The sequence below is a fragment of the Hippopotamus amphibius genome, chromosome 2, assembly GCF_030028045.1.
Source record: "Hippopotamus amphibius kiboko isolate mHipAmp2 chromosome 2, mHipAmp2.hap2, whole genome shotgun sequence".
Classification (NCBI taxonomy): domain Eukaryota; kingdom Metazoa; phylum Chordata; class Mammalia; order Artiodactyla; family Hippopotamidae; genus Hippopotamus; species Hippopotamus amphibius.
In genome coordinates, this window is record NC_080187.1 from 9,014,711 (window position 1) to 9,039,499 (window position 24,789).

General features: G+C 41.4%; 1 protein-coding gene across 2 annotated transcripts; it reads right to left on the bottom strand.

The window, feature by feature from the left end:
- Positions 1–265: 265 nt before the first annotated feature.
- Positions 266–24,725, bottom strand: ZBTB34 (zinc finger and BTB domain containing 34). Of its 2 annotated transcripts, none has more exons than XM_057724474.1 (2): positions 24,490–24,725; positions 266–6,758 (listed from the first exon to the last, which is right to left on the bottom strand). In XM_057724474.1, exon 2 carries the CDS (start codon positions 6,746–6,748, stop codon positions 5,234–5,236), a length of 1,515 nt encoding a protein of 504 aa, XP_057580457.1. In that variant the 5' UTR covers positions 6,749–6,758; positions 24,490–24,725; the 3' UTR covers positions 266–5,233. The 2 variants fall into 2 exon arrangements, with proteins under 2 accessions (XP_057580457.1, XP_057580456.1); XM_057724473.1 differs by lacking the exon at positions 24,490–24,725 and adding an exon at positions 7,086–8,424.
- Positions 24,726–24,789: the final 64 nt, after the last annotated feature.

Below are 24,789 nucleotides of genomic sequence, written 5' to 3' on the forward strand. Positions count from 1 at the left end.
AATGGGGAAAGGGTTCGCCAGCAATCCTGGGCGCAGACTTCGGCCCCCCGACTATCCAGTCGCTGCCGCACACGAGAGAGGTCAGAGAGGTATCAGCTTCTTTCTCCTCTTTCCAGCACCACAGTGGCACAAGAGCTTCTTATGAAATCCTAACCTTTCAAAAACAGTGGTTACAGAAACCATGACACCGGCGGATGTTTGTTTGAGCCTGTGAAACTCAGGAGGCCAGAAGGGACAAATACAGAGGGAGACCACAGCACATTTGCTCTAGCAGCATTTTTATTTACAAACAGCAATTTCCATTGACTTTATACCATAAAAAAGCCATTTACAAGCAAGAAACAAGAATTCAGAACAAAATTAAGCAGCACTGAAATATTCATGTCACAAAATCTAAAACAAAATGAATACAAGAGTAAAATATCATTTGAATAAATAGTCTTAAATTCATGCTATAAAATAATCCTTAATGGCAAGTTACTAGTTGATACAGCATCCGCTTAGCTAGCTTCATTTACTTCACATGGTGATGAAGTGTGGAGTTGTGAGGTTACCAGTTTATATTGCAAGATAATGACACTGTGTTAAGTCATTCAAATTGCTCAACCATTTATAACGGAAAAAAAATGTTAGCCCTACTAATAAAAGTGGTGAGAAAGATGGTTTTCACATTAGGAAAATGGTCATTCTCGAAGAAACCAGGTAAGTTTACCTCCTACTATAGTCAGGGCAGCAGCCAAAGGCTTGGGCAGCAAGTCCAAAGGCTGAATTCACAGCACGCTTGTCACTGAGGGGCAGCGAGAGGTCTGTTTACCGCATCTGCGGCAAGGCTTACTCCAGGACTTGATCGAGAACTACACCAGCCCTATCTGTGCCAGACCCAAGGGGAACCAGAGAGAAGAGGTTCTCTTGTGGGCCGAGCAGTCAAGCACTGGGCAGAAACAGTGGAAACACTCTGGCACTTACTAAAAAGACATATGTGACGTGTGACAACCATTACAAATTTCGAACAATGTGAATGACTCTTCTGAACTTTCAGTTCAGTTGCACTGAGTAATATGAAATCTATGATTTATGAACTAGATAGTTTCATATAAAGAATTTACATAATTCCCCAATACTTTCATATATAAAATTTAATAAATAACCCTGACCAGTCTAGAAGCACCATTCAAGGGGCATGTGCCCTTGGAAAATAGTTTAGGTGTTGCATATTTGAGTCCCTTTCAGTGGAGGCTTCACAGGAAACCATCACAGAATTTAACAGTAATGACGACGAAGGCGACAGGAAAAATCACAGTAACTAATGGAAACACTGTTAAAATAAAATACATTGATTTCTTTAAAGTAAAGCTCATTCACATAGATGACGTCTCCCCCCAGCCCTTGTTTTGTGTTCCTGCAAATTCTTCCTAGAGTCTAGGCTGTAAAAACATAAGTAAAAACAAAACCACACATGAAAATATGCAGGCCTATGGTCTGGGCTAAGGGGAAAACAAACACTTGGTTATAACGGCTTTCATTAGAAAAGATATCTACTCATGCTCTGGAAGATTTAGAAGTTATCAATTTAGTTCTACAGTATATTCTGCTTAACAGTGAACTGACAGTATCCTTTCCGCTGTTAAAAAAAAAAAAAAAAAAAAAGAACAAACAAAAACAAAACTGCCAAGGCAGAGCCAACTGGGAGGCTTTCCACTGACCCCAAAATTAACTTGACTTCATATACTGTATTTACAAATATAATTTCTAAATGTATTTACAGCTTTAGTAGAAATTAGAGGGTAGAGAACTGATTAGAATGAAAATAACTGTTTAAAACCACAAACATTAGTAAAAGTATAAAATTCTTTGTTTTCACAGTTTGTAATAACAGGTTAAACACCTATAGAAAGGGACGCTGTCACTGTCTTCACATTGTCTATGTATTGGAAAAGGTAGCTCAAGAAGAGACTCAATTATGAACAAACCTATATGAACTCAGGATATATTTCACTGTAAAAGATTTCTTCACATATCACTTTTATCTTAATTGATCTTTGCATTTGCTATAAATGAAACATCTAACCTAAAACTGTACAGAAATAGGGACTTTGCTTTCCAAAAAGAGTCGCTCTAAGGAGTTACACAGCGGACTTCGTCTGCGGAGACATGAAGTGAACTTCGGGGAGAGAATGTTTCTGTTTTGTGGTCACGTGAATCCTCCTGGCACATCCTCATGTGACAAGGCACAATTAATTGCTGCTGCCCGATCTGAACGGAGTTCATCTTTCCCTCGCCGTGCACAGAGGACACGGCAGTGTGCGCGCTCAGAGAGGCCATGTGGCTCTGTGCTGGCCTGCGCGCGGCCTCCCTCGAAGCCCTGTGGAACCTTACAGTACTGGGTTATGGCTTGAGAATTCATTCTTAACACTGCTAGCAGTGGAAAGGGTAAAGTGTTAGCAACATGAATGGGAGCAAGTGGAACTTGCAAAACGTGGAATCATGATTATTAGAGAGAAACGCAATCAATTTTCTGCCCCTTAACAGTCCCATTACAATGTCTGAACCTGAACTGTACAATCAAAGCAATGTATATTTTTGTCAAAGACAATTTTGGATAAGTCACTCTTTGGTAAACTCAAACCAGTTAAACAAATTTACAAATACAAAGAACTCCATGTAAATAAGGTTAAGACGGACACGGTGACAAGAACCAGGACATCCGAGGCGCTTGCCCCAAGTGCCTCCCCTCCTCACTTGTCTCATTTATCACAGGATGCTCTGGAGACCTCTCAGAAGGCCCCAAGCCTGAGTGAAAAGGAGGTTCCTTCCCTGAGCCTGACCTCTCATGTCCTCGATTTGGGCGTCTCTTGTCACAAACTTAATTTGTATCACAACACAAATTTTTTGCATTTAATTCTTTGAAGAAAAAAAAAAATCAAAACCAAACTTATTCATGTAAGGAAAAAAAATCACAAACATTTACCTGAAACCCCAGAACATATTTAAGTGGGTAAACACTTGGGGTCCATTCTCCCCTTGAGGCACAGGGCTTTGACAGGAGTTGAGCAAGTGCTTCAGGAGGAGAACAGACCCCTGACTTAGGCAGTCTGACAGGAGAAGGCATACTATATACCCGGTTAGCAGAAGCCGCTCCTCAGAGCAGCAGGGCTCGAGTGTGTGTGTCCGCAGTAACACTGGTGCGGAGCGCAGAGGCTTACGCATGGACAGGTCCCCTGTGCTGCAGAGGTGCTACTGCACAGCTACCAGTCCCGGGGGCGATCACACACAAGGGCCTGAATGATTTTTTTTTTTTTCAAAAGCCAAAAAACCAAAAAAAAATATCCCCAAACACCCCCCGCCCCAACTCCATTCTTGGTATTTTAAAGAGCCAAAAAAGCGTGGAAAACCAGCAAACACCTACTTTTGCGTTCCTTTAACTCCTAGCCTCTGAGTTTGGTCTTTCCGCTTCTGTTTTTCTCTTAGGTGGTTTGTGCTGTGCTCCTGCGGAGACACTCTGGCTTTGAGTTTCAGGGCCAAGGTTCTCAGGCAGAGAGTCAGGAGTGCTGATATCTTACTGACAGCCTGCAGCACAAACTCAACACCAAATTGCTTAAACATTACTCTCTGTCGGAGTGTACAGTACCAGAGCAATCTTATAAAGCCCGTTTTCTACACTAGAAGCACACGGGTGAACAAAATATAAAACTGAAGACATTTCCTCGAGTACTAATAGAACATTACCCAAATAGGACTTGAGTGTGTTTTTATATAGTAATGTGTTTGCCAGCACATGCTTTTGAGGTCTTTTTTCAAGCTACAAACTCAAGAGAGGAAAAAAAATTGTAATTCACTTTTACCATTAGATTTCACATTTTCTACAACTATACTGACCTAAAAAATACATAACATAAAAATAGCACCACGTGACCAAAAAAATGGTGACACACAGAGATTTGGTGACACACAGAGTATCTTAGAGGGCTTTTGAACTGTTGGTTTCTTTAAGCAGGAAACACAGAGAGTGGGGGAGCCACGGAGGCTCTCGTCAGCACACACAATACTAAGATAGATATATTGCTTGCAATTCCCATAGAGTATATCTTTACAAAAAGTACAAATTCCAAGTTCTGCAGTTTCCCTGGGAACTGCATGTAGAAAAAGTTGCTGTGCACCTGAACTGGCTGTTTGAAAAGAGAAAGAAGAAAAAAAAACCACAACACTGCTTGGAGAATTTTGTAGACAGAACTACAAATCCCTTTCCTTTAGTGCGAGTACTAACTCATGGTAGAGAGTGATTCGATTTAGTTACCTGGTATGCATGTTTCTACAGTACGGAATGAAGGTAGATTCGTAGGCCAGTAAAAATATTGAAAACCACTGCTCCTTTGGGGTTGGCTAATATAACACTACAATATGTAAAAAGGTCAGCACCACGGGTCATCCAGTTTACCTACTGGACAACTAACAAAAATTCCAAATGGTTTCCAACTAGAGTTGAATACATTTTATGGCATTTGGTTTATGTATTTGTTATGAAGCAGAGCTACGAACACTGTGATTTGCTTTGCTTGCTTTTGGACACAATGATTAATATATATGAAAACCTATTAACATTCTTTTATAAGGGAAATAAAGGGGCAAAACCCTAACATATTAGGTAGGGACGAGACAGAGTCAAAAGCCCTGTTCACATTGTATTAAATTATATATTCCTCTTACATTCACCTCAACCAGAATAAAATCAAATTTGAGAATGTATATATACTATATATATAATAATCGCTTTATTATATATATATATAAATTGTCTAACTACCCCCTAAAAGTAATTTTAAATTAGAAAAGGTTACCCATTTGTATCAGCTGACGGCATCCCAGGCTCCCTCCATGGACATGCACTGGTGCCAGTGCACACAATGAGAGAGTATGCCACTTGGCAGAGAATGCAGGGTCAACCAGTTGGCATAGCTAAATCACTGGCAGATTTTGGGTGAAGAGTTCAGCCAGAGAGGAACATGGTCAGCCTGTGTTTTCCCTGGATACACTGCCCTTCGTGCTCTGAGCTCCTTGGGGGAGGGAGGGTGGGGGGAAAGGATAAACACAACAAAGTGTTCCTTCCAGAAACCTTAGAAAAACTGCCAAGAGACCGAGAGGTTTCCAGATGGTTGGGAAAACCAAAGATTACAACAAAGCAAATCACAAATAGGCATTGATTAATGTGCTTTGTGTGGTGCACTTCTTTACCATCTTAATCAGGAGCATCAGACACCGTGTGAATTTCCATCCGGGAATCTAGGGCCATCTCTGAGGCCGATGCATCGTTTTCTAGTTTCTGTTCCACATACACATCTGTTCTCTCAGGGGACTCAATGCGACTCCTGACTTCAGCTACGCCGGGGTGATTTTTCCGCAAGTGCTGGTTGAGGGTACCTTGGAATGGAAAGCACTTCCCACAGATCTCACAGCGGAATGGTTTATCGTCAGTATGGCCCCGGATGTGGTACTCCAGCTGGTCCTTCCGTGTGTACTTCTTCCCGCAGAACTTGCACACAAAGGGGGTGATTCCCATATGGAGTCGCATGTGCCTGTCAAGGCTTCCCTTCTGGTTGAAGGACTTTCCACAGTAAATACAGATCAACCTCTCATTGTACGGGTACCAGTGACCTCTCGCACTCCTCTCCCGGGGACTGCTCTCAAACCCGGGGTTATTCATCATAGCTTCGCTGTCAGATCCCTGCACCAAGCCCTGCAGATCACTGTGCAGATGGACCGACAGAGCCCGCTTCTGGCGGGCACGCCCTCCTCGGAAACAGCTCAGCATGGATCTGGATGGGCTGGAGTTACTCAAACTTCCGAAAGCTTCGGATACGCTGGCTGGCTGAGAAGCTGCCTGGGAGTAGGAAAAGGTGTGCTGGAGCACAGAACCATAGGAACCCACATTCACAGCCACAACTTGTTCCCCATCAACCATCTCCGTGTGGTACCCATCGTCTCCCAGGGAGGAGCTGTCAGAACAGCTGGGCCGGTCGGACTTCTCCATCTTCACTTTCACCTCAGTGATCTGGCTCTCCCTCCCCAGCAGGTCCCCTTGCTCATGGTCCCCCTCAATCTGAATCTCGTACTCAGAGACGCTCCCACTGCTCCCTCGGTCCGAGTGCCCTTCCTCCTGTAAACGGCTGCGCAAAGCTTTGCTGGGTGTCGCCTCCATCCGCAGATCACTGCTTGTGCTGGGCTGCCGTACCTGAGAGCAGTATGGAGGGGAGATCTCCACTGGGTTGGCAAAGTAGCTGCTGTCTTTAACTCCATTGCGACCCTCTGGGGCCTCTTCTGCCCCGACGGTCACAGAGTCCACGCCTCCAACACTGATCTTTGAATGGATGCTCTCCAGGATCTGCGTGCACTTGTCAATGACACACTGCATCTGAAGAAAGCTAGCTGCGGTCAGAAAGCTGACAACATCCTTCAGCTGCAACGACATTCTTCCAGTGTAACAAAATGAAAGCAACTGTTCAAACACATTGGGATTCTTAATCACTGATATTGACAAGCCACTCATGGTACTTAATGCTGAATGGTCCCGGAAATAGGGGGAGCTGGCCGCGAGGACTGCTTTGTGGGCTCGGAACGGCTGACCCTGAATGTGGACAATGATGTCACATAGTTTCCCTTGCAGGCGGAGTTCGTTTAGCTGGCTCAGAACGGTGCTGCTGTACTCGGGCACATCAAACTGAATAAAACTGCTGCTGTCCATTTCTACTGACATGAAGCGTAATCTGAGGAAAGAGAGAGTTTCATAATTCACCAGCGACTCCTAAGTAAAAGCGGCATACACACAACCTAGGAAAAATACCACCACCACCATTGTAGCCATTGTACCTCCTAGGGTCTGCCTGGGCATTCTTCCTCTTACTTATTTTCAGTCTTTCATGTCTTGGTTAATTCACCTAAAGCTAAATAACCTAATGATCAATTAGCCAAGTGTCCTAACTGCCTAACATTCATCTTGATCAAAGTAAAACAAGTAACATATAGTAAGCCATTTTAGCTCGAATTGAGAACTTGGTATCCTTTTAAGAAATATATTTTCCTATTTCACTTACCTTTGAGGATTTGAAGTACTCTGTAAAAGATAAGTAAATTCATTTTCTGCCTTCTTTGTATATTTCCAATTGGTATTTTTCAAGTATACAGCACACTGGATACAATGAATGGAGCTAAACCCTTTTTAGTTTAGAATCTGAGTGGTTATCTTGATGTGTATTTTTTCCCCTTCAGCTCTACACACCTTTATATCCTTTGGGGTTGGTAATTCATAGAGCAATGCTTGGTCTCTTTCAGTGAAGAGTTTTTAGATGGTAGGAGCCAGAAGAGTGATGGACATGTCAGGAGTGTATCATCCTAAGCTAGTGCTCATAGTGCTAGCGAGCTCAGGACAGGCTGGCTGCCCCCTGCCTAGAATCCACAGCCCTGATCACTCAAAACGACAGAAGGGTGTATATAGCCCAGGCTGCATTCGCTGGCCAAAACACAACAAAATTAGATCTCACATTTACATTTTTGTTTTTAAACCCAATCAACAGAAATTTAAACACCTCCTGAATAAGTACTGAATCAAAGAGAAAATCAATAAGGAATAAAACTATTTAGAAAATAAGAAAACTCACATCAAATCTGCACTAAGAAAGGTTTAGGAACGAAGTTTACTTATATCTTCCATTTATCTGACTATGCATCCAAAAACAGATGGATAGATATGTGATAAAGCAAACAAAGTAAAATGTTAACAAGTGTAGAATCTAGATTGGGTATACGGGTGTTTATTGTAAAATTCAAATTTTCTGTATGTTTGAAATTTTTCATAATGAAATGCCAGGTTCTGAAATAACAAATTTTAACAATGTCAGTGCCTTAAAAATTTTTATGATTAAACAACAAAGAATAAAAATAAATGACATCACTTAAGAGGTTAGAAAAACAACAAATTAAGCCCAAAGAAAACAAAAAAGTAATTAATATAGAACAGTATTTAATCAGAGACAAAGTTTTAAATTTTAAGACCAGACAATGTGCAACTAAATCTAAGACCTGCAGAAAAAGATCAATCAGTGTGATAAATCACATCAGAATTTTTTTTTATCACATCAGAATTTGTTAAAATATTTTCGCTGGCGAGGAATCCTGTGCCCTTATTTATCCTATATTTATGATTGACATCAATTTGAAATCCGAGTGGAATGGACGTATTTTCAGGATAATATAAATTGGCAGAATTAAAAAGAAACAGACATGCCAAAGCACAAAGGATCTTCAGGCCATTCACACTGTTTTAGGTGCATGCTAAAACATTTAAAGTATCTCAGTTCAAACAGCATAAGTTTGACACCAGAAAACGGCAAACAGCATAAAGAAGACTGTCAACTTTACCTAAGTAAAGAGACTTCACTAAACAGACTCACTTTAGTATCCTAAAGGAAATACTAGCAAATATAACCTATTAAAAGAATAATATATTATGATCAAATGTATGAATGGCTATATGTTAGGAAATACACAAATTTAATTTGCAACCTCTATAAGTCAAAGGAGGAAAACCATATGGCCAAATCAATTCTATGCCAAAAGTGCATTTTAGAAAGTTACTTTCAAAGTAAGGGAAAAAATACTCAATAAGCTAGGATAGAACAATATTTTCTTAATGTAATAAACAGTATCTACTGCAAACTAATGGCAACATCACCCTTAAAAAGGAGACATTATATCTGCATTGCCCAAAATATACTTTGTAGAACCCAAGCCCCAAGCTCAATATCCCTACCTCCTAGGAATTAAAAAACATATTAGCATAATAACCCATCTGCAAAGTCCTACAGACAAGAATTCTATTTAACTCAGCAGTTTGCAAACTTATTTAACCATGAAACTCTTCTCTCAAGGCACACATATTAATATTCCAAAGAGTTAGTGTTCCCTGGGGCACCCTCTGGTAAGAACTTTTGTAAAGGAATTCCTGTCAGTTGCCTGGGAGACTACAAGGTTGTCTGCCCATTGCTTCTTTTACTTAACATTGTTTTTGAAGTTCCAGCCAAAGCAACAAGACAGGAGAAAATTAAGGCATACAGCCTTTAGAAAAGTGGTGAAATTACTATTCAAGGGAGATATGACTATTTACATAGGAAATACAAAAGATTCACTTGAAAAAAATCTGTTAAAATCAGGATCTACTAAGTGGAGGATCTCAAAAATTATTGTTCATATAAAAAAAATGGTTATGTAAGCTAATGACAAGTTACAACCAACTATAGTAACAGAAAGTATAAAATACCTTGGGGATAAAAAAAAAAAAAAAGGAACTACAAGAAGAAAACTATAACAGTTTAACAAGGACAAAAACATGTATAAATGAAGACACATATCATGCTTCTGGCAGGAAGATTTGATACTGTAAAGATGGACACATACCCCACAAGTTAATTTATAAATATAATGCAGCCCAATGGAGTGTTTTCTTAGAAGTTTGACAAAATGATTTTAAAATTCATCTAGAACATTGCCATCCAATAGAAATAAAATGCAAGCCACATGTGTAATGTGTTCTAGCAATTACATTTTTAAAAGTGAAAATATAAATTTTAACACATTTTATTCAACTCAATATATCTAAAACATTATCATTTCAGCATCAATATTAGAAAGTTATTAATGAGATATTTTATATTCTTTTTTCATACTAAGTTTTCTTTTCACCATTATTTCCATTTTATTGATTAGGAAACTGGAACTCAAGAGAAGGTTACAAAGGTATTTTCACAACACTCTTAGAATTTCATGTCTGTCATACTAAGTCTCTGAAATGTGATGTGTATTTTGCATTTACAGCACATCTCATTTTGGAATAACTACACTTCAAGTGCTCGACAGCCACATGCAGGCAGTGGCTACCACATTGGACAGCGTAGATCTAGAAGAATAAATACTGAAAAAATTCTAGAAAAAGAAAAATACAGCCAAACATATAGATGTCAAAGTGTATGAGTAGGCTATAATTCATTCATTTCAGAAACATATGCTGACTGTCTTCTGTATGCCTGGCCCTATGGGTCCGAGTGAGCTACAATTCTCTTGTTGTAAACTGTGATAAGAGCTATGAGATCTTTCATCATGAAGGAGTGGTCAGTGAGGGCCATATGAACAAATGACATCTCAGCTGAGACCTAAAGGATGAATAAAGGTTAGCCAGATATTGGGGGGGAGGCTGCTACAGGGAAATGTTCCAGTCTTCCAGACAGAAGAAATGACATGCACAAAGAGATGAGAGCCTGAGTCAGGAAGGAAGGAAACACTGGAGCACTGTGGCACAGCTGAGACAAGGAGCAAGGCAGAGGTCACGTGAGGCTGTCAAGGTAGGTAGAAATCAGACCAGGATGGGTCTTTGGGGGCCATTTTCAATCAGCGAAAAAGGAATATTTCTGGAAACAGATGCTGCTGGGATAATATGGATAAATAATAATAAAGTTAGATCCCTTCTTCACAACATACCCAAAAATAACTTTAAAAGAAGGCATTTCTGAGCACACAGAGAGAGATACCAGAAGAAGAAAGGGAGATTTAACTATTTAACTAAAAACTTTTATACATCTAAAAAATATCTTTTACCAAAAAAAGACAAATTATGAAAAATATAACATCTATGGCAGAGAAGTATAAAACTCTTATAAATCAATAAAAGCCAAATATAAGACTGAAAAATGAGCAAAGAATATGAACAAATGCTTAAAAAAATTAAAATAACCTTTAAACATAGGGATAAAATGCTTACCAACTTCATCAATAAACCAAAATATAAAAATGAACAGAAGACACAATTCTTCTTTCTCAAATTGCCCAGACTTAAAAATGTAACCCAGCTGGCAGTGTTATAGGAAGAGCGGTGCTCTCATATACTTCTGGCAGGCAAATATAACAAAAGCATTAAAATAGGAATTTCTCTTGACTCAGCACTTTGTATCATAAAAAAAAATCATGAATATAGGCACAAGAATTTATCCCTACTGTATTCAATCACAAAGCAAACAATGGATAGAACCTAAATGTCCAATAATAAGGGAATTATTAAAGCATGATATACCTATATATTGAATACTGCATCATTACTAAAATTATATTAAAGAAGAATTCAAAGTTAGTTCCACAAAATGGAAGCACCATGAGGGCAAGAATTTTTATCTGTTATATTAACTATCTGCCAGATAATTGCCTGGCACATGGTGGATACTCAATAAATATTTGCTGAATAAATATTTAATAACAGCAAAAAATCAGGTAACAAACCACAAATGAACATGAGGGATCTTTATGCGTGATGGAAATAGTCTAAAACTGATTTATGGTGATAGTTTGACAACTTTTTAAGTTTACTAAAAGTCACTGAATTGCATACTTAAGATGGGTGAATTTTATATGTGAGTTACATACCAACAAAACTGTTAAAAATCAGGCAATCTCAGAATATAAAGAAGGATATTTCTAAAAGTATATATGCATATACAAATATTAAATATACATAGAGATAATATCAAAGAATATATACAGAATATTTACATTAATATAAGAGTAAAGATGTATTAACTTTCTTCTTTGTATATTTCTGTATTTTCCAAACTTCTATAGTGAACATGTATTACTTGGAATGACAAAAATATATATATTTTTAAATCCCTCATAGATTTGACAGACACTGCTGGTGGAGTATAAAATGGTACAAATACTTTGGAGGGCATTTCAGTAGTACCCAGCAAAATTACAAATGATTCCCCCATGACTGAGCAATTTTAGCTCTAGGAATTTATTACAGCATAATTCATAACAAAAGATTGAAAACAAACTAAATTCTCATCAAGAGGAGCCTGGCTAATAAATTATGGTATGTCCATACTAAACACACACAACCAGAAAAAATGAATGAGGAAGCTCTTTTCATACTGATATGAGACAATCACCATAATGTATTGCTGAATGAAAAAGATGAGATGCAGAGCAGTATATATGCTATTTGTATAAAGCGATATGAAAACACATACACCTCGCTGTGTCTATATAGATAGATAGATAGATATAGACACAGCGAGGTGTATGTATTTTCATATATATATATATATATATATATATACACACACACACATAGATATAAAGAGATATATAGATTTAGCAAAATATTTCTGGAATGATGCACAAAAACAAATACCCTCTTGAAGGGAAACGAAGTAGCCGGAAAGCCCATTGGCTTGCAGTGAATCATTTTAGACTCTTAAAATTTCTAAACTATGTGAATGTATTACTGAAAATAAACAACATTAAGAAACTTTTAGGGCACCTCACCCAGTTTTTAAAGGATAAGAAAAGATCATAATATAACCATCAGAAGCATGAATTTGGAGTCGGATGCGGATTCAAATGATACCTGCTTTCCACTTGTAATAAAACCTTATAACTTTTCCAAGTCTCAGCTGCTGTTGTTTTTTTTAATGGTAATAATAATAGTCTTTGTCTCATGGGTTGTTACGAGAAATATGTGTAGGAAGCACTTAGCACAATGGTTGCTTGGCTCGTGGCAATCAAGGTTAGCTATTAGAGACTTTTTTAAGGGGGACAGGATGGGGTAACGAGGAGAACTGGCTTTGAAGTACACTTCAATATGAATCCTGGCTGTGTCACTTTCTAATAAAAATAATAACAATGAACATTTAAATAGTTGCATGACCATGGACAAGTCAGTTAACTTTGATCTCTGTATCCAGAAAAGGTCTTGGAAGAACTACTACCTAACATGACTGCTGTAATAATTGAATGAGGGAAATTCATGCAACGAATGTGTATAATAGCTTATGTATAATGAGTGCCTATCTTGTGGTAAACAACTTACATATATTAATAAATTAGATTCTCTTATCAACTTTGTGAGGGAAATACTATGACCGCTCCCATAATACAGATGAAGAAACTGAAGAAAAGAAGTTAAGACACTTGCCAAAGGTCCCAGAGCTAACCTAGGAACGTAGTCTGGTCATGCTCATGACCACACTAGACTGCCTTCTAGAAACACAGACACTGCCTGGCACCTGCCAAGTGACACAATGTTACCCATTCATTATAGCATTTTCAGGACTCAAGGGTGTGTAAACAGTGACATTTGGAATTAAAGGGCAAAAGGAAGGTGGGTTCAGGCTTTTTAAAGGTGCAGAACCCTGGGCAAAAACTGGTAGACAAAAGAAAACAAAAAAGCATTTCTGAAATAGTCTGTAAAACTGAAAATAGCTCCACAATGAGGCTCCCTCCTCCTTGGTGTGGCTTTTTATCGTCTCAGACAAAAGTAAAGAACTACACTTGAAAGAAAATCACTGAAGAGAAAAATGAAAGACCATGATTAACACCTAAGAGAGGAATTCCATTTTTCTGCAAAATGAGAAAGGAAGTGCTCCACTCTCCTCTCCTTGACACTGACACTTCCTTTCGGCAGTGAGAATGAGATTCAGAGTCCTGCCTAAAGCTGCTAACAAGCAACACTCTCGAGTAAGAGGCTTCTCAAAGAGTGACACAAAGGGAAGTTACAGGTAATTTAAGTCCTAGTCACATTACCAGGTTAAAGGGAGTAAAAGGCATACTTAATCACAATTCTACACCCAGACCTGACTTATCAGGTCCAGCGGTCCTGAAGTAAGGGAAGTCAGAACCTCTTATAGAGACATCAAGTTCAAACAGAACCCTCCACTCCTCTGCAACAGCAATTTCCCAGCATGGGCTAATCACTGGTTTCTTGAGGGTTTTGGTTTTTCCCTTGAATGGAATGTTAGTGGGTCTACCCCTAAGTTAGGTCAATATTTAATTTTATCTTTAAAATAAAATATATGCATATGGTCAAACTTCAAACTATAGTACAGAAAAATATAAAATGGATAGCAAAACTCTTCTCCAGTTTCTCTTTCCTAAGACAATCACTGGAAAGATTTTTTTGGGTGTTCTTTCAGAGAAAACTATGAACATATATCAGCATAAACTGCTCTGTACTCTGCTTTAAAAAAATGATTTGGGTACACTATTCTTTTTTTTAATTAATTAATCTATTTATTAATTTTTTATTTATTAGCTGCATTGGGTCTTTGTTGCTGCTCACAGGCTTTCCATAGTTGCGGAGAGTAGGGGCTACTCTTTGTTGCAGTGCGCAGGCTTCTTATTGCAGTGGCTTCTCTTGTTGTGGAGCATGGGCTCTAGGCATGTGGGCTTCAGTAGTTGTGGAGCGTGGGCTCATTAGTTGTGGCTTGTGGACTCTAAAGCACAGACTCAGTAACTGTGGCACACGGGCTTAGTGGCTCCGTGGCATATGGGATCTTCCCGGCCCAGGGATCGAACCCGTGTCCCCTGCATTGGCAGGCAGATTCTCAACCACTGCAACACCAGGGAAGCCCTGTACTCTGCTTTTTAAAAATGTATTTAATACACCTTAAAATCTTTCCACAGTGGCACAAACTCATCTACTTTGTTCTCTTTTCTGACTTCATAGTATCTCATGGATGGCTGTGTCACCATGTATTCAATACTTAATCAGTCTCCAGGTGATACCAAAAGCAGGAAACCATTTAAACAGTCATAGTATTTCCTCCTAGCAGAGGGGCTGCTGCATTAGTTTCTCACATCCATCAATAATGCCAACTCATCTCCCAAAGGTGGCAGCAACCGTCCTTTCGCCAACAGCACATGAAGTGCCTGTTCCCCGGTAACTGTCAATAATGATTTTTTGAACTTTTTCACTTTTGCCACACTGACAGGTTAAAAGTGGCATCTCATTGTTTTGATGTGATTTAATTATAAATGAGGTTGATCATCTTTTTTTGTGTTCAATGGCAATTTGTCTGAGTTTGTCTTTGAACTGCCTCCTCATATCCTTTGCCCATATCTGCCTTTTTATTGAATTGTCAGAGTTCTTTGCAAATTAAGGAAATTAGCCTTTGTCAAATGTGCTGCAAGTATTAGATTTAATTGCAATCACTAAATGGCACACTGACTGGGAATTTAAATTATTTTTCTACATTTATAGGAAATACTCATTCAATTTCAATCTTCTACGTGCACAAAACCAAAGGGGATTCAAAGATAAGTAGGAGTCCCAGTGTTGCAGTTTGATACAGGCTTACTGCCCATTCCTCCCAACTCAGAGAGATATGGGAATGGAATTCATTTTTGATAACGCAGAGAAGTGATTTATATTAGTTTTTCATTCAGACTAAGTTGGAAGCTGCTTCAGACAATAATGAATTTGATTATTCCACTCACTAAATACATCAGAATCAGTATTCTTTAATTCAGCTGATTAATCACAGGTCTTTCAGTCCCATTATAGTAAACAAAAAAACCATCGCCAAACTAGACAATTACGTTGCTATATTTTATAAAAAACAAAGTATATATAAAACTGAATATTTTTAATACCATTAATACTTATTTTAACAATACTTATTTTGGTTTTGTTTCTAAAAACTATACTTTGGATAAGAACGTGAAATACTTCTTTTTAAAAACATACATGAAAAGGGTATTAGTTGGTCTGCCAGGAAGTTCAAAATTGTCAGCTCCTTAATTTCTTCATAACCCTCTTTTGCTCATTCAACCAATGGACACACACACTTTCTGCTCTCCAATTTCTTTAATGTGAGAATACTTTCACCTCTCTGGAAGCAGCTCTCACCTCACATACAGCCCCTGCCACGGTCAGCTGACGAGACTCTGCCACCACTGGTCTCAACAGTGGGTTGTGGGAAGGACCGCCTCAGATGTGGGCAGTCCTGGTGTTCGTCCAGCCACCCCCACACTAGCCACAGCAACTGCAAAAGGGGATCACTGCCACCTTCCACCACACTCCTTATCCTTCCCCCCTTACTTGGGAAAGTCCATCATCATTATCAATAACCAACATTCACTGAATGCTCGGTAGATGCCAGGCATGTCGTAAAGGTCTTATATGTATTATTTCACTGAATCCTCTTGACCTTCCACCAGAAGGCAGGTACTATTACCTTCACTTGAGAGGTGAAGAAACTGAGGCTCCAAGAGGCTAACTTTTTCAGCGCTGTTGCAAAGTCTGGCCATCTAGACCCCCTACACTATGGCCTCTTATTCTTGTTTAATTTGCCCAAGGGGAATAGCAGGACCAGTGAGGGAGGCAGGAGAGTCGAGGAAAAAGGTAGGAGGAAAAGAAAGCTTGCCCTAGGTTACCCTCCTCCCCTAGGGTGGTGGCCAGGGAAAGGGATAGTGACAAGTGACAAACATCCTCCTACTACCACCCAGGGCCCTCACTTCCTCCTCTGTGAGGAGGAAGAAGATGGAGAAGAAAGGCAGAAGGGAGCGTTTTAGTTATAAACGTCAAATTTACAAGTGCACTTACCCTGTGTCTGAGCAATCTCAGCTCTAGGAATTTACTACAGCCTTTACCTCTTTCAAGATCAAAATCTCCCTCTTTTCTAGATCTAAGTCACCAGTAGAAGGAAGCGCTATGATCAGAAAAAAGTCCCAGGCGGCCCTCCAGCTGCAGTGTATTATGCCTTCCACATTCACAGCTTTTACTCCCTCTTCCCCATCAGAGCCCCACACTCTCGCTGATTTTACCTGCTTTAAATAAACAGCTACCTTCATATGCTAAAGCCTCTATTCATTAGAAACCATCGATCTAGACTCAAGTAAGTGGTCCTTTTGGTGTTCGAAGGTGAAAGTCACAGAGAGCAGATGCTTCCAACAAGACACAGGTTCAGCCCAAGTTCAACAGAATTCAAAGCAGCACTGAGAACGGTGCTTAAAAAGCCAGAGCAGACTGTGAGGGGGTACCCAGGACTGACCAATCAGTGAGGAAGCCAGGTCTGAAAGCACTGAGGACAGCAGCAAGGCCAGCACAGGCCAGGGCAAGACAGAACCACGAGGAGTGAAGATGGAGCGGGTGGGGAGGAACACGGCCACATGCTGGGGAGTTACAGCAGACTGGGCAACCAGAGGAGGGAGGCCATTCACACAGTGAGGTGGTGTGGGGACGAGCCGCAGGGGAGAGGTGCTGTCCCGTCAATTACCATACAAGTCAGCCCAGGATGCTCGACCCACAGACTTGAAGTGAAAAGTGAAGGAGAGAGGTCCTGGAAATAAACATGCACGCATGCTCTTGAAAAGAAAACTAAGATCTGATGCAAGACCATATGACAACAAGGCTTAGCAAGTAAAGCTGCTTGAAATCTTTGCACGCTCCCACCCAAAAAAAGCTACAGAACATATGACCACACCCAGGCATCAGGACAAGACGCTGTTCTGAAACACTAAAAACAAGTGAATGATATCCCCTAATCCAGATTCCCAAGCTCACTAAAAATAAACACATTTCACCTGAAGGAGCCTTAAAAAAGTCACTTTGTAGAGACAGGGAAACTAGCTGACCATAATCTAAGAGACACGGCTGATCCCGGGAAGGGTGGACAGATGCCAGTTCATCGCCACCCTGCTCTTCCTCTCACCCCGCTCCTCCCACTGCATTTGAGCAAAGGAGGCAAAAAGGCAATGAGTGCTTTTCTATATGATCACTATAGGTTCACACAAAATAAAAAGCCCAACGAATGGAAAATACAGCTCCCTAAGTTTTCAAAGGTGCTTCATGTTTACCAATTTCTTATAAAGCACTAGTGAATGTAAGGAGGGTCTATTACTTTCCATTTAATGTCATTATAGTCTTATGACAGTATTCTTAAAAGACGACTATCACCAAAAACCTAAAAGAAAGCATAGGTGAATTTATTTATAATAATGACATAGAGGCCTTTGCAAACATGACATAAATCCCAGAAGCCACAAAGACAAACACATTTGACAACATAGAATTGTATGATAAAAAAATCCCCACAAGCCAAAAGATAAACAACATATTGAGGGAATGTACATGCACATTTGACAAAGGGCTACTTTCCAAATTCCTGAATTTATATTATAACTCAAACAGATTTGGGCTGACACAGAAAAATCCTATGGAAGAAGGGGCAAAAGATATTAACAGTTCAAAGCAAAAGTGATCACAAAACATATGAAAATATGTTTAGCTTTATTCAAGATCAAGACACGTGAATTACAAAAAGGAAAAATGAGAGACCATTCATAACCCGTCAGACCTGTGCACATTCTAAAAGTACGCATGTGTAATCCTGAGGGATAGTCTGGAAATATCGATCAAAATGTAAACAGCATTTACCATTTGGTCCACAATTAACTATTAAGAATTAAGCCTACAAATACACAGTGCTTACAATAGCATATAGGATATATGAAACAAGGATGTCCACTGAGCACTTTTATTTGCTATAGCAAAAAAAAGAGGGCAACGACCTCAAAATTCTCGGAGAGGAGACTGGTTCAAAAAAAAAAAAACACCAATCAACAATGAAACACTACCTAGCCATTAAGAAGAATAGACAGATCTGTATCCTTCGACATGTAAAAGAGCTCTAATATTTAGCCCAAACCAGCAAGATACAGAAAAATACGTATGTATATATGTGATTCCCCTCATGTATTTTTCTTAAAAGAACAAGTATGTGCTGCTGTATCCATTCTGGAAGGAATCCCATGAAGCCATTAATGTTGGTGACTTTTGGGAATGAGGACTACGGACTGGGGAGAGGAAAGGGAAACAGACTTTTATACTTTTTGAATATTTTTTATCATATAGGTATATTATTCTCACTAAAAGTTTTTTTAAGACATTATAGGATTTTACCTAAAAATATATAATTTTTAAAACCAAAGAATCTAGAGAAAGATAGGCTGCAAATGGGTAATTATTGTATCAAGCTGACAATTACAGAGGCAGAAACAAAGAACTAGGAGAGCAATGACAAGACTGATTACTTGTGACCAAAGAGAATTTTTTTTTAACCAAATAGAACAAAGAAAAACTTCATGGTGGAAGTAATATTTGAACAGGACTTTGCATTTCAAATGGAACAAAAAGAACACTCCAGGCAGAAGGAATGGCAGAAGCAAAGAACAGTGGAGTGAAAATGTATGGTGTCTGGGGTACTGGCCAGGTCCCAGGTACGAGGAGTGACGAGGGAAAGAGGAATCCCACAGTGGGAACGTGGACAGCCTTGAATCTCAAACTGGATTCTGGTGGCAGCCAATTTGGACACGAGTCCAAAGAAGGACTCAATAGGGCTTGGAGACTGAGAGATGCTATCTACTCTGGAAGGCAGGTTAGCTCTGCCTCAGAGAAGCTGAGTTTAGGCTGCCCACTGGGCATCTGAACAGCATTGCCCAACACGCACGACTTGGGAGCAACCAAAAAGTGTACTAGCTGAGGATCAACATGGTAACATGCATTACTCAGGGAGAGAAAACAGACAAGAACAGAACAGTTATTTGCTCCTACTGTAACATGGTGTCTCATGAAAGAGGAAACATCCACATCTAGCCCTCTCCTTAACACACCATTTCATTGACTAGTAAAATTCTCCATCGTGCCTTTTGTTAAGCTGTAGGGAAACAACAATGAAAACCAGAACCTAGACTAGTGACATCCTCCCACACTGCTAAAGAGAGAGATGAGAAAAGACACTTAAATGTCATCTGGGCGAAACACCCACATGAGCCTTAAAATCCCCTCTACAAAATCCTTGGGCAAAGCCCTGGACTATTTCCTCACAATGATAACCAGAACAAAACTAAAAGTGTAAAACCCAAGCAACTGAGAAGTGCTGATTTTTGAGCCTCCTGGCCTGCTGAGCTCACACCCTCAGTGGTGAGCTCTCTGAGGGCGGGGACTGTGTGGCCAGAGCCCAGCAGTGTGTCTGGCCGAGAGCGGCTCTTAGCTACCTAAAGCAAGCTGGTGGCTCAATGTCCATGACTGCCACCATGGCTGCACCCCCAGCTTTCAGCTTTTCCTGCTGAACACCCAAGAGATGTAAGATCGTCTCACCAGCAGGAAAAATCTAGCAAGGTGGTTCACTGCCATCTAAACCGTAAACACTCTATAATTTGCTCCACTTTATTTAAAAATACCCTGTGACACTTCCAAGAAAGGACAGCAAGGTTACAGATTTGGAAGTTGTTTAAGGCACCAGGAGGTACCCGTTATTCTCCAACAAGATGTTCATGACTCCAAACCCAGATTTGCACCTGCTGGCTTCAGTCACTTGCTGATACCGGAGACACAACTCAAGCTAGACTTTCTCTATCAGGCACTGAAGACCTGAAGATCCCTAATTTTCATTCTCAAACAAAAAGTCATTAAAAAGACTGCAGATGGAGGCACTGGGGACAACAGGCATGGTAACAGCAGTAACAAGGATATAAAAATAACTTTCCTAGGTATTTCTGCCTGGGTCTAGAGCAAAACTAAAATTGAGCTGTCGTGAATTACAATCTAATCCTTCAGAAAGCAGCAGCCGAATAACACCAGGCCTGCATGAAACATTCCGGTGCTGCTGAAACCCAATGCAAGAAAAAAATAAATAAAATGGCATTCTGTGATGGATATTCATGAAGCACTCATCCTAATTTAAAAGAAAACAAGTCTAGAGTTCTTACTGCATTAATTCATGTGAGCCTGAAAGAACATTTTTATCCAAACTGTTAGATTTCCTACCAAGGCGTTAACATTCTCCAAGTCTGCTCAGATGCACTAATTCTGAGAGTGCAGTTCGGTTTGACAGTGGAGATTGTCTTTCAGTCAGTGCAAACATCAGAAGCTTCTTTTGGGCTTTCCTAGTGGATAGGAATGGACTCTTTAACCTGAGTGGCAATAACAGTTACTGAGCTCCAACTGTGTACTGTACGCTAAGTGAGGTTTCTACCTGCTCACTGAATCTCCACAACACTATGAGATAGACATGACAGCTATCCCCATTCCACAGATGAGAAAACACTCAGCGAGACTAAGAAGCTTTCCCAAGCTCACTAATGACTGGCTGAGCCAGGATTTGAACCTGGATTTGACAGTCTCCAGAGCCAGAATTCTTATCTCCTGTAAAAATAAGATTTTAATTCAGGCACAGTGGTGAGAAGTAGGGGTTTTACTGGTGCTAGAGTCTTACTGATCACCTCCGAGAGGAAAAAAATTTCTCATTTAAGGATGTATCATTATACCAACACAGTGATAATTAAGGGGTTACAAGTTCTTGTACTTTGCAGCCATTTCTCTGCATAATGTCCATTCTTTTTGCTTCTGTCTATGAAGTGGGCAATTAGACACTTAAAATTCTACCTTGAAAGAGAAAGATCTGTTTCAGTTAAAAGAGTGAATAAGCTTTTCTTAAGGCAAAGAACTCAAAGAAGTCAAGGAGTAGCATCTCATCTGCTTACCGTGGGCATTTCAGGGGGCACCAGACCTGGGAAATATATTAAGTCCCATCTCTTAACCATGAAAGGATTAGAAAAGCTCACCTTGAATTGCTTTCTTCCACGAGGTTTTCCATGCCATCAATACAACCAGAAATTAACTATTAGAAATTAAACTGCCTTCAGTTGATGACATTCGCTAAGCTAAATTCATCAGTTTGTCGGCTACAAAACATTAAATGGACACAATTGTCTGAAAAAACTTTAAGCAGAATTTAAACTAGAGAAAGATGAAAATTAATGGGAATAAAACATAATGACGCATTCTAGATTCGTGATACTGACATTTTTGACAAGTGCTTCAGCTGGAAGGTAGAAGTAGAATCCAGAGACATGTAGAAATCCACAGCTCAGTAAATACATCAAGGTTCAGCAGCCTATCGTTTCTCCACCTTGACAAATTTACACCTAATAATCATGATGAAATTAAGCAGTTATTGGTGCTATAAACTTTGCTACCTCCTTCATACACTTTTTTACTTTTTAAAATTCACAAAACCCTACAAAATGGATTTTATTATCCCCATACTATGAATAAGAAAACAGAGACTCAGAGACATTATATAAATTGCCAAGTTCACATGGCTCATAAGTAGCCTTGCTGGGATTCAAAGCCAGACCTGTCTGATTCCAAAGCTGATGTTCTTTCCCTACAGCCTCTAACTGAATCATTACATGACTTTTTCCTCTCCCATAATCAAGAGTAAACATTTTAATGTTTCAAAGATTCGTTTTATGTTATCTGCACCTGAAGAATGAAAGCTGAAAATATCCACCATGAATGGCTGCACTAGACATAAATGATATATGACAGAGAACACTGCTAACTGATAAAAGATTCTCCTTTAAAAAGGGGGGGGGGGGTTCAAAAGATTTAAATCATTTACCAACAAAAATTAGGAAGTATTTGAATGCCTATTATAGAAGTCCAGCTACAGTATCAGATATTACAAGGGCTTTGTGAGAAGTATTAAGACAAAATGCCCTCAAAAAAACACCCACTTCCAGTTAGGACAAGAGCAAGTTCAATAACCAAGGAACAAGTGCTGAATCCTGTGCTTTAGGTTCTGAGTGCCACAAAGGCATGGGGGTAGGGCAGTCAGGGAACACCCTCTGGAGGAAGTATATCTTCAGCAGGGGCTTGAAGGAAGTGAAATGGAGAATTTACACAGAGAAGAAAAAGGAGGCCAGTGCTTCAGAAGGGGGAACAAGAGGAGCAAGGCCTTAGAGGCAGTCACAAACTCGCTTCTGCAGGAGACAGACTAGGGAGAAGTAGAGAATAAGGTCCAGGGAGGTGAGGAGAGCCTTGAAAAGACAGGGTGGGCACTGACTGGACACAACGCGGCAGGCAGAGGATGTACTCAGCTTTGAATAGTGGTATAAATACCATGGCCTTTTAGCTGATCTCCTGGCCCCCTGAGCCTCTCCCTTCCCCTCCTGTAAATGATCATGAACCACCTCTAGTCTCTTGCCTCTCACCACTGCTTTTAGAATAGTTAGTTTCAACTTTGGCCTAGTGTTCAAGTTCTTTCAGGAACTAGCCCAGCTAATCTTTCCTTACTCCCTTCCTTTACGCATCCTTCCCTAGGAGGAGACTGGTCTGCTCACTAACTCCATAGGATCACTGGGCCTGATTCTTGTTTTCCTATCTGAGTCCTACTCATCCTTTAACAGTCAGCTCAAACCCCATTCGCCCCTGGCTAAGCCTTCCTTGACCACTTGGCCTACAGTAACCTCCATCTCTCCTTCCTGTTAATTCTACAGCATACAGGCTTATCTCATCAATCACCTTTCCACAGGTAAAGTCTCAGCATCCAGCATAAAGCTGCTTGGAGGCTGTAAGTGTGCCTTCTACTACTTTACCCCACCACATTAAACAGCATCTTGACATTTAATAAGCAAGCAAACACTCTTTTTTTGACTTCCTATATTAAGTTTGGCATTAGCATAAAGGAAGGATGGGGGGGCGGTGGGGGGGACTTCTGAAGTCAGAGACCAGCTAAGAAGCTGTTGCAACAATCCAGATGTGAAGCACAGAGGGCCTAACTAAGGAACAAAGAGAAAATGGGCAGATATAAACAAAAACAACAAATTTTTACATGCAAAAACTCTGCAAGATGTGATTGACTACTACTAGGAACAAAAACAAGGGATGAATTATGATCAGGTAAGGTTTAGAAACGCTTCTTGGATTCATTTTCAAGCCTGTCTGAAACCAAGTGTATGAAGTGGCTAAAAAGTCCACATCTGCAAAAAGTCTTCGGTGAAATGCCCAATATCTTGAACCAGGGACAGCCCTTCCAATTTCAGACATACACAGAATGGTAGAGCCGGAAGGGTCTTTAGAGAGCTTAGCTAAAATCCTCACTGATCAAGTGGGGAAACTGAGGCCCAGCATGGAAAAGGCTTGCTGAAAGCCTCAAGACTGAGACTCACAGACCACTGATGTCCCAAAGGACAGCCGCCTAGCCTAGAAGAACACTGTTTACACCCCCAGGCCAGCCCAGCCCTCCGGAATGGCAGGACCGTCTGAGGGCGAGAGTGACCACGGGGACGTCCAGGGCCAAGCACGACGCGCCGCCGCCTGTTTACCTGGAGAAAAGCGGCGGCGTGGGGCAGGGACTCCGTTGCAGCCACCAGCAGGGCCGTGCCCACGGCCCGGCCCGGCCCGGCTCTCCAGGAGACTTAACCAACCGGCTTCCCCCGTACAAAGGGGGAGCGCCCCCCGGGCCGAGGGGCCCGGAAGCAGGGGATCCCGAGACGCCCAGGGCGGAGGCTGGGGAGCCCGGGGCAGCTGTCGGAGAGCTACCCTCAGCCCCGCCAACAGCGTCCGGACTCCGGGGCCAAGCGGGGTTGGCCCCTCGGGGGCGCGCGCCTGGCCGGAGCAGGTGCCCGGGGCCTCCCGACCCCGCCCGGCCTCGGCTCCAGCCCGCGCCACCCGCCCACCCGCCGGCCCGCGGGCACTGACCAGGCGCGGAGGCTCCCGCCCCGCCGCACCCAGAGGGAACCGGACAGCGGCCGGGGGGCTGCGTCCGACCCCGCCGGCTCCGCCCGCGCTTCGCCTGCCCCCCGCCGCCCCCCACCGGCGCGCCTCACCTGCCGAGAGCGCCGCGCTCACATCGCCCGCCCGCGGCGCCCCCTCCGCCGCCGCCGGCGCCAGGCCCGTCCCCGCCGCTCCGGCTGCCGCCCCAGCCCGCGCCCCCCGCCCCCGGAAGCGCTTCCCGGCCCCGCCCCCTCAGCGCCGGCGCTTCCGGACGGGCGCGGACCGGGGTGCTGGCGACGCGGGCCGGGCCTCTCTCCGGTGCTCCGGATCCGCGATCCCGCCCGGGCGGCGTCCGGGAGCCTTGCCGCGGACGAATGGGCGAGCGGCAGCCTCGGTCCAGACTCCGGGAGGGA